Source organism: Cornus florida, unplaced genomic scaffold (assembly GCF_030987335.1).
Source record: "Cornus florida cultivar Cherokee Brave unplaced genomic scaffold, ASM3098733v1 CherokeeBrave_3.0.0_Hap2_Chr04, whole genome shotgun sequence".
Taxonomy (NCBI): Eukaryota; Viridiplantae; Streptophyta; class Magnoliopsida; order Cornales; family Cornaceae; genus Cornus; species Cornus florida.
The window spans coordinates 73462377-73473766 of NW_026775574.1; the positions used below are offsets into that span (position 1 = coordinate 73462377).

General features: G+C 36.8%; 1 protein-coding gene across 1 annotated transcript; it reads right to left on the reverse strand.

The window, feature by feature from the left end:
• Positions 1-8543: 8543 nt before the first annotated feature.
• Positions 8544-11021, reverse strand: LOC132303527 (transcription factor MYC2-like). Its single transcript, XM_059800821.1, has one exon. The coding sequence runs from the start codon at positions 10855-10857 to the stop codon at positions 8884-8886; it is 1974 nt and encodes a 657-aa protein (XP_059656804.1). The 5' UTR covers positions 10858-11021; the 3' UTR covers positions 8544-8883.
• Between the last annotated feature and the right edge of the window lie 369 nt (positions 11022-11390).

Here is an 11390-nt window from a genome sequence, read left to right on the forward strand (position 1 = left end):
TATTTATTTATTTGTTTTAATTGTATTTTTAATTACTTAATTGATTATTTGACTAATTGCTTATGTGTTTAATTGAATTAGGTATTACTTGATTATTTGATTATGTGACTACGTGTTATTTTTATTTGTCTATGTGTTAATTGTTTAATTAGATTATGTGCTTAAATGGTGTTTTGATTAATTATAAATTAAATATTTTATTTTATTTTATTTTTCTTTTATGGTTATGGTTAGTGGTAATGGGCTAACTAATTGGGTCACATGGACTACTTGGATAGGAGGTTGGATGGGTATGGATAATTACCCAAGGATAGTTCTATATGTATATATATAGATATATATGTATATACATATATATAAAAAGGAAAGTAATTTATTAATATTATAGTAACTTTAGTATTAATAATTAATCTGATGTATATATTTTATATATTTATATAATAAGGATACGTAACATGTTTTGAGTTACCTTTTTAATATTATGGTAACTTTAGTATAAATAAATAATCTGATGTATATATTTTATTTATTTAATGAGGATATAGATAAATTATATACGTAACATGTTTTAAGTTACCTTTTAATATTATGGTAACTTTAGTATTAATAAATAATCTAATGTATATATTTTATTTAATTAATAAGGATATACATAGATTATATACGTAATATATTTTAAGTTACCTTTTTAATATTTTCATTTTTATTTTTCTTTATTAAGTTGACTTGGATTGGGAAAAGGAATAGGGTTATTATTTAGCCTATAAATACACAACTATAGGTTGAAAAAGGAATGAAATTATATCACGTAATATATTCTATAGAGAAAGAGTTAGAGAGAGAAGGAGAAAGAGGAAGGAATGAGGAGAAAACCCAGTAAGAGAAGATCAAGGAAGAAAAAGTTTAACTTTCGAATGAGGAGAAAACCCAGTAAGAGAAGATCAAGGAAGAAAAAGTTTAACTTTCGATTCGAAAGTTTAAGGCAAGTTCTTCTTCTATCTCTTTCCCTTTGATTCGTGTTTCTGTACATGCCTAGGAAATTTCAGGATTTATTAAACACATAAAATTAAATAATTATGCATGTTTAATTGGATTAAAGTATAGGTTTTTATGAAATTGATTCATATCTGTTCTTGTGTTATGAATTAAAAAATGCATGATTTTGATTTGATTTCTGGTGTGAATTTTTACATGTTTGAATTATGTATTTTTCATATCTGTGGAATGATGGAACGTAGAAACATGCCTAGGATTCCTGAACATTAAATAGGGACTAGGTTTGGGTTTAAATAAATTTAAATACACGCAATCATAACGATGCTTGCTATTTGAATGTTTAAACAAACGAATGGATTTAATCTTTTAAAATGCTTTAGCAATTGAGATTAAATGTGTAGGATGAATTGGATATGGAGAATGCTTATTTGACGATATAATAAAATATCATCATGTATAAGATTCAGTTTATGTAGGACATATAATATAGGAAGCTTAAATAAATAATAAGTCATTCATATTATGTGATAACTTGATATCATATTATCATAGTTATTTCTGGAATATTTGATGTATTTCTTTAATTATTACATCAATTGTTGGATTGTGTGGTTTAATGCACCGGTATGGGACGGTGGCATTCTAGGGACGGATTAACTTATCAGTTAAGTCCTACCTATTTTATATAAGGGAATGGATTAACTAAAATGTTAAGTCCTACTTATATTCAAGTCAGGTCAGCTGAACAAGTTGAATGACTTATGAAGGATTAATTTATTATATAAGGGAATGGATTAACTAAAATGTTAAGTCCTACTTATATTCAAGTCGGGTCAGCTGAACAAGTTGAATGACTTATAGAGGATTAATTTATTATATAAGGGAATGGATTAACTAAAATGTTAAGTCTTACTTATATTCAAGTCAGGTCAGCTGAACAAGTTGAATGACTTATGGAGGATTAATTTATACTAGATAGGATGGTTACTAAATTTTATATATATAAGTATGATGCCATAATATGAGCTTGAGTCTCAGGATCAGTGGTTACGGTGCGTATATCGCCAGGGATGTGTAGCTAGATATAGTGTAGTTGTGTACCCTGGTAGGTTTAGGTACTCATGCCCACTATATGTGCGTTTTGCATGTTGCCTACTATTCAGGTTGAGACAACCCTATAGTCTAGTAAGGTTCCTTTAGTGTGTGTATATATATATATACGGACTACTAGTTACTGTTGGATTGACTAGGATGTATACGTGTATCGGATCTCTGCTTGGACTGTAGTAGAGTAGAACTTGTTTGTGGGCCTGACCCACCATTATTTTTCAGGTGTTCGTCAGGAGTAGGGGTTGTTCGTGCTGAGCGGGGATCAGTCTACTTTATTCTTCCGATACTACATAGGAGTTCCTTTATGATTCAGTTTCCTATTTTAGATTACTGTCATTTGTTTAGTTTGGATTTTCTAGGGGTCCACACAGTATGGATTCTCGAGTTGTATTTTGGAGGATCAGTTGTATCAGAAGAGTTTATTAATTAATGGAAATATATTATGAGGTTTATTATTAGATTATCATTTTAGTTTCTTGTCAGCATTTTATTTATTTTTCTTTATTCTTTTGTACTCTGTGTTTGTTTATTATCAATTTATTTTGATATCCTCGGATATTCGGGCGTGGGCCTGGCCAACCCGCATTCGAAAATTCGGGGGTATCACATGATTAGGCAATTGAATGCGTGTCCAAAGAGATGAAATAGTATTCATTGTCAGGATCAGGCAATTGAATGCGTGTCTAAAGAGATGAACAATATTCATTGTCAGATCAGGCAGTTGAATCCGTGTCCAAAGAGGTGAAACAGTGTTCATTGTCAAGATTGGGCAATTAAATGCGTGTCCAAAGAGAAGAACAGTGTTCATTGTCAGATCAGGCAATTGAATGTGTCTCCAAAGAGATGAAACAATGTTCATTGTCTGGATCAGACAATTGAATGCATGTCCAAAGAGAATAACAGTGTTCATTGTCAGATCAGGCAATTGAATGTTAAAAGGAAGAAGTGGCTTTGCATGTCCAATGAAATTAAGAATTTAATATCAAGTCCAATGGATTCTTCATTAATCTAATCAAGACCAAAGTTGGTGAGGTCGCCTGTAACCTTGCGTGTCCAATGAGAAGAACAATGTTCATTGTCAGGATTAGGCACTTGAATGCATGTCTAATGAGAAGAACAATGTTCATTATCAGGATTAGGTATATGAATGGCATTGCAACCGAGAAGTGAGTCGGATACGCTTAATGTGATTCATTGGCTTCTTCGACTATTTTTGCTCTCTAAGATAGTTATCTTTTGCTTTGCGAAACAAACACCACCATGAGGGAACAACAAACAAATTTTGAAGCTCGATCGGTGTTGTCTAGAAGGAGGATTTCACTTTCTGCTATGGCAAAATCAAGTTGCTATACCCAATCAAGCCCTTTAAAAAAAAAAAAGGTTTGAAAAAAAAGGGTTTAAAAAAAAAAAATAGCTTGAAAAAAAAATGTGGAAAAAAAAAGCGCGTGAAAAAAAAAAAAAAAAAAAAAGGAAAGAAAAAAAGTTTGTGAAAAAACAAAGAGATAAAAAATAAAATAAAATAAGAGGAAAGAAAGGGAAAAAAAAATGCGTGGAAAAAAAAAAGAGTGAAAAAGGAAGGAAAAAAAACGTGAAAAAAAAAAAAAAAAAAAAAAAAAAAAAAAAAAAAAAAATTCGTGCAAAGGAGGAAGAGAAAAAAAAAATTCACACCTATTATTTGTTCAAGCAGCCGCAATCCAACACAATCTTCAGAGGTTGTAATCTAACAAATCTTCAGGGAATATTGGAATTGATATCAAACCCTATAATATTGGGAGTATATATAGGCAACAAATTACCTCCTATTTGTATTAGGATTTGTATAATTCAGTTCAAATAGGAAAGTAAAATTCCAATCCAAAGTTGGATAGAAAAGTAAAAGAGGAAATCTTACAATCCAAAGTTAGAGAGGAGAGGAAAAAAAAAATAAATAAATAAATAAAAATAAAAAAAAAATAAAAAAGAAGAAAGTTGGATATTTCAAGTTCCATTTGAAAAAGGAGACAAATCCTGTCAAACTTGGGACTCAAAATTGGGGTAATTTGTAGACACTAAAATTTTGTGGGCTTTGGTTTTGACAAATGGACCCATTAAATATGGGCCTAATGTTTAATTAAGTTATTTGATTGGCGCAAGCTTGGTCCACTTAAATTTTTTAATTAGCCCAGCCGAGATGGTTAAATAAAAAGATAATTATTCCTAATAAAATATATTTGGAATAATTATTTTTAAGGATAATTATCATTATATAACCAGCCCGACCCAGTTATTATTTTATCCCTATCAGGAGATGACACGTGTCATCATCCTATGGATCCAAGAAGCCTATAAATATAGGCTTGAAGGAAGAAGGAAGGGGATACAAATTCAGAGTTCAGAAATCCAAAGACTTATAAATTTAGACACAAATTCAAAAATCCAGAAGGTCAAGAAATTCAGACACAAATTCAGAATTCAGAAGTCCAAAAATCTAGAGACTCAGAAATTCAGACACAAATCAGAATTCAGAAGTTCAGAAATTCAGAGACTCAGAAATCCAGAAGGTTCAGAAATTCAAAGACACAAATTTAGACACAAATTCATAATTCAGAAATCCAGGGGGGTCCAGAAATTCAAAGACTCAAAAATCTAGAAATCCAGAGGGATCTAGAGATTCAGAATTCTAGAGTAAATACAGAAGCTCTGCCGACATTCATCCCCAACATCCAAACCTAAAGGAAAGAGCAACAAGCATATCAAATCGTACCGGTCTTCATCAAAATTCCACGGTGATCAACAGCAAGCACATCAAATCGTGCCGTTCTTCATCAAAATTCAACAGTGATCAACAACAAGCACAACCAAAGTCGTGTCGTTCTTCCACAAGTTCTTTGAAGACGAAGAACAACAAGCACATCCAATCCAAAACCGTGCCGTTCTTCCTCATATTCAACAAAGGACAACAAGCACATCAAAATCGTGCCGTTCTTTTCCTTGCAATTCAACAAGCTCAAAGAATCATCAAATAACACTGTTCGAGATTAAGTTTTGGCAGCCCTCGATCAGAAATAATCGGCGACCTTCTTCAACTACAAATACTTAAAGAAGATTGTCAACAACCCGATTCAAGATCAAGTTCCAACAGCCCTTGTATCCAACCAACAAAGGAGATCGAATCAAAGGACAAGTTCTTTCTTTTGTACAGAATATCTCAGAGGATTGTACTCAATTTCCATAAATCAACAAATTACTATTTGCTCCCATATTTTGTTCTTTATTTGCAGACTACAAAATTTGTGTGTACAATTGGCAAGGTGGCCAAGGAAGGAACCGGTGAGAGGTGCAGCGAGCTTTATGCTTGGCTGTGTGTCCGACAGGACTGTGCAGCAAGGATGAAGATAATGGTAGCAACGAGGATCTAAGGCGGTGGACAATGGCAACAAGAGTCGGGATTCCTGTGAGGTGCTGAACCGACAAGAAAAAAATATATGTGGGTTGAGACGATGGTCAAAGAAAGGTTCCACGATAGTGATGGGCTCACAGTAAGAATTGAAATTTCCAACCTAATGCGGGGATAATAAGTGGTGGAGCAAGAACGGAAGCTTGAAACCGTGATGAACACAGTGACCATTTTGCAATAGCGGCGTTAAAATTTTCGGCGTGAACCCCGGCGGTGGAGATTGGAGATTCACCCTCGGGGTCAGTCTTAAAGACGACCATCTGTTGGTCTTTGTTCGGACAGAATCACACCGGAACTGATTGATCTAACTGAATAGTACGTTGACGATCAGCAGCGACAAGGATGGTGGCGAGCTCCACGGTGTAGTTATGAGCTCAAAAAACGGCGGAACTGAGGTTACCGTGGTGGAGGTGCCGGCACCGAAGGTGGAGAAGGTGATTACGATGCAGAATACAACATCATATTCGGATTTTTCGATGGCGTTCACGACAATGATGCTGTCGTGGAGCATGATTGACTTTAGTAAGGGCATGGGTCTACGATCTGAGGAAAAAGACAATCAAGGACAGAGGTTAGCCCCGGCGCTGACAATGCCGACGAATAAGGAGGAACTCGGTGATGTTGTTTGGGCAGCGGTGGACTAGAGAAGGTTGAGGATGTAGCAGAGGTGACTCGTTGCCGGCCTTGTTCGTCTTTATAAACTTGTTTTTCGATACTGGAAACCTATATCGTGATCGGCCTTATTTATCTTCGAAAACCCACAACCACATGAAAAGTACTACATTCTGGCGCCATCACCGCAACCTATGGCATCAATTTGTTTATGAATTTTTTGGGTTCTTGTTGATTACAGTAGGCCGAATTGGTGAATTAGGTTGTCTTCTCTTTTTCCAGTGAACTAGGCATGATGTATAGATTATGGGTTTTTTTTAGCTATCCTTTTTAGTCATTTCACAAAATATTAATTTTTTAAATATATTATTAAATGTGTAGCTAAGGGCATTTTAATCATAAATGTGTGAGTATGACCTATTTGCACAAATGTCATAATTTAGGGGTATTTTTTTGCGTGTGAATGGTGCAATATGCACTGTAAGCATACTATAGGGTGTTTTCTACACTTGACCCATATTTTTTAGTATGTTTGATAACAATATTTTTCAAAGGAATTCTATTGTTAATTTTACAATAATATCTTTTGCCATATTTGATAATAGCATCTTTATACAAGAAGGAAAAATTTTATTTTTATGAAATTGTGTAAGGAAAAATAGGTACTTAAAATACAGAATATTTACCCAAACACAATTTAAAAAATTAATAATTTTAGCTTCATTCCAAAATTTTACTGAATTAAAATTAATAGCTGTTAAAAGTATTTTCAATAGTTATCAAACACATTCAAAAGTAATTTTTTAAAATAAAAACGTTTGAGCTTTTAGAATATAATGGCCCAATGTTTCAAATTAATATTATTTACAATCCTTTCATTTATTGACTACCGAAGAGCCTTGAATTTGGCAAGGAAAGAACCTTCCTCTTAGGCGAGTCTTTTACTTGTCTTCACTCTTGGGGTCAAATATGGGCTTCTTCATCCTTCTTGGGTCGTAAAAACACATCCCTCGTGCATTCTTAAAATGTAGGGTTTAAGTTACGTGTTGTGTTGGCATACACGAGGGTGTTTTTTTTAACAAAAAAAATACTCAAACATTGGATCTTCTACCTTGAAAAGACAAACAAAACCATCGAATTATTTTTACCATGCACATAGGAACCAGAGTTTTATGCAGACTTAACAATATTAGTTTTTAGTGACTTTTGAGTGATTTTTGTGAAATTTTTTATTTCTAAGGCTCTATTGTCAGTAATATATATATATATATATATATATAACAAAAATGTTAGATTAAAGTTAGTGAGTACAAAGGCTTGAAGTCAAACACCCTAAGCCAACGCAGAGTAAGTCAACCGCTAGGTTACGAAAGTGTTCGCCTCTATTATTAGTAAAAACTAACTAATTTAGACCTTTTTGACAAAATTAATGAGTGAAAATAAACATTAATTAACAGGAAAGAAGTAAAAATTATGAGATAAAGCACATAGAAGAACAATATCATTGAAAAATAAAAAATAAAAAACTACTTTGATATTTGATACTCTTATTTGTTGCATAAGATATTTAGTAGTTACTAGTGAGAGCATGCTAGTAGAATGAAGAAGAATGGTGAGGAAATGGATAAAAAGGACCCTATAGTCACAACCAACTTAGCCGAGTCAGGCCCGAATCACCACTGATTCTTCCATTCTCACCCGAGTCATAGTAATTCTTGACTCTCCCTACTGTATAGGACTCGGCCTACCCACAGCCGTGACAGATAAAATTGTGAGATTTTAGCCGTCCAATGATGTGAGCCCTATAACGGGATTCACATGATCGAATGACTGGGATTTCACAATTATATCATCATTTACCATATATGTTAGCTCCGGAACTTGGAGGAATCCACATTCATTATGCTGGTTTACTCAATGTAAACAACACATTAGATTCCTATAAACCAATCAAATGGCCTATACCATTAATGTTAATGTATTTTCATACAGTACTTAAAATGTGGTCAAATAGTAGTGACTGTGAATGACGTACACTCAATTTCAATCAATTGTCAATTAGCAAATCTAATATCTTGCTGAAATTTAAAAAAACAAAAGTAGGATTTGAGTATCTTAAATTTGGAATCGAAAGAAGTTTAGTTTAAAATTTGTACTAATCAATTTAGTTTAAAATTTGTACCAATCAATCCCAAATTCAAGGCGTCCCAAATCAGCATATAAGGCAGAACAAACATGCCAAAATTCATGCCTCTCACAACTGGACATTTTGAGTACGAAACAATCTGGCTATAAGCAAACAACAACATAACAAAATCAAAGCAAACTGAATCTAATTGCCTTCTCCACTTAAGGTTAATGTCAACCAACCAAACTCATGAACAGAGTATAAAACAAAATATACAAGTTGCATAGCTCAATGTAAATTTTACATACAGAAGAACAGGCAACTTATGACCTCCAATTAACAATAACACAATAAGCCCAGAAATTCATCCGAAAATACAGGTTATATACACTGAAGTAGACAAAAGATCAAAAGATCAAAAAATAAGGGGTAAAAACGCCGAATTCACTCGGCTTTTTAGTTCTAATCTCCTCCAAAAACTCATACTATACTAAAATTTTAAATAAAGACCAATTTGAAACAACCTATGTTACAAAGCTTGGTACAGGGAGCCTGAAAATGTCCCGGTACGAGCTTTTGCAGTGCTGCATCCGTGGAATGCTTATGCAAATTTGGACGATAAGACCATCCGGAGCTCATTTTGAGTGTAGATCCGACTTCCCATCTTCACGGTGGCTTGTTGGATCATCAAATCATTCACCACAGACACACTGGCATGGTGCACTTCTAGTTCAAGCTCCATCAGGGCACACATTAGCCTGGCTGCCGGGTGGTTCTTCTTACTGCACTGGATTCGAATCATCGCGTCCCAACCTATGATCTTCACATCAATGTCCATATCTATCAACTTGTGATTCGACAATTTGAGATCTTGATCAAGAGGAGGAGGATGAGCTGAACCCCGCGATTCTTTACTAGCCAGTTCCTTCTTCAGTGACTCCACTTGACTCCACACTTCCTTCTTATCGGATTCCACAGTTTGAAGCTTCGATTTCAGCTCATTGATGTATGCAATGGCGTCGCCGAGTAGGGATGCTTTGTCCATTTTCGAGACATTGGGCACCACTGCACGAAGGGCGTAGAACCTCTGGTTGAGCTTCTCCCTCCTCTGCCTCTCAGCTTCAACATGATTCAATGGCTCCTCTCTTCCATTCGCGGGTTTTCTACCACGCTTTCTAGGCCTCTTTTCGGGGTCTATAACTCTACTGCTATCTGCAGGACGGACCACAGAGGCCTCAAGATCGGAGTGGTCGGAATCACCACCGGCACTTGACCTCACCACGGTGGAAGAGGGCAAGATCACCCCCGAAGTAAAGGATAGCATCCCCTCATCGTTGCTACCACGGGATGTTGGTGACCTCTTCTTACTGTTCTCCTCTACTACCCCCAATTGTGAATGACCCGAAAAGGGATTTCCATTTCCACTGCAAGAACTTCTCTTACTCTCCCCAAAATTCAATATCTCCCCTGACTCAGGCTTGCACAAATGTGAATTCCCATTCCTAAGGTTGATTCCGTCAAACTCCAATTCAGAGAAATTCAATTCCCTGGTGAAAAAGCTGTGTGTTTGTTGCTGGTGCTGTGTGTGAGATTGGTGTGATTGGTGACTGTTAATTTGAACTGAGCTAGGGTTTTCAGACAAAGTACTCGAACTAGGGTTTTCAAATACAATTGGCTTTGACAATTGGTGATTGTTAATCGGAATTGTTGTGGAGGGTGTGGTATTCGCCGAAGACGACGGATCAATGATGTAAATCGTCGACGGATCGTTGTCGCCGCCGTGATCCGCCGCCATCGGCCAAGAACCCATTTCGATTTTATTGAAATTGAACAAAACCCTAGCCTTGTTCATCAGATCCGACGACTGTAATAACAATTCCGTCGAACCCAACTCGACTACACCATTTGCAGAAGGTATACACACCATGGTCTGCAACCCAAACACCCGTCCCTGCCGACCTCGCTCGCAGGGTGAGGCGGCGAGTCGGTCGCCTCCGGCGACCCAAATCGGAGCCGAATTGAAGAAAGCCTGGCCCGGAAGAGCACTTCCATTAGCGAACGACTGAGTCATCGACACCAGAAAGAACCACTCAGTATCGGAAACTTCTTCGTCAACAGCTTCGTCCGGCGAAGCAGAGGAGCCGGCGATGAGCGAATTGAGCTCCCGGAGCACCTTTTTCCGGTGCTCTTGCTCCGCCGTCGACGAGGACGACGCCGTTTTGCGCTTGGGCTCGCCTTTGTAGTACCCATCGCCCCAACCCAGAACCGGCGAAGCAGAGTAATCGAGAACAGAGGATTGCCAGAAGATCGCGTAGGTCCAGCTCTCCCGAGCGCCTTCGATCAGGGCTTGAAGACGCTGTTGAAGGCTCTCTTGATTGAATTGCGAAACGGACGGTGGTGATTGGTTTACAGTTTTGGGGAGATCAGGAGTGTTGTTGGACGTCGAAACAGAGGATGACGTAGGAGGTGGAGGCCAAAACGACGTCAGATCGGAGGTCGTGAAAGCCTCCATCATCGACGCGTTGTCGTCCGTCCACAGATTCATCGTTGGTAATCGATAGTCCGTCATTCCCATATACCCAGCAACCCACTATCCAGTTTACACACAGAGTAAACTTTTTTTTAGTGAGAGAAAGTGAGTGTTGGTTGAAGGGATTTTCTAGAGAGAGAAAGCGGCTGGCGTGGGGGAAAGGAAGGGAGGGAGAATGGGGAAGTGAGGGGGAGGAGATTGGATGATTTAAGTGGGGGCTGCATTTGGGTTTGGAATTTATTTGGAGTTCATTTGAGCTGAATTTGGCAGGGAGTGAACTAGTGGACAAAAAAAAGGCAGTTTCCACGAAGGGTAGGCGATTTAATCGCCGAGTTTATCGTCGAAAGCCGGCGAATCTAGTCATTTGTATTTTTATTTTTTTAAGGGTTAATATGGTACTATTGCTAATTGGAGAAACTAGGTAGCGAGTATCGTTGCACGTGTATTACACGTGGCGTTGTTATGTTGAAACGGTTTTGAATTCTGGGTTTTACCGGAACTGGACCGGGACTCTTTCCCTCTCTTTTTGAAACCGGGGGATTACCTCACTGGAGGTGGTGGGGTTATTGTTGGAATGG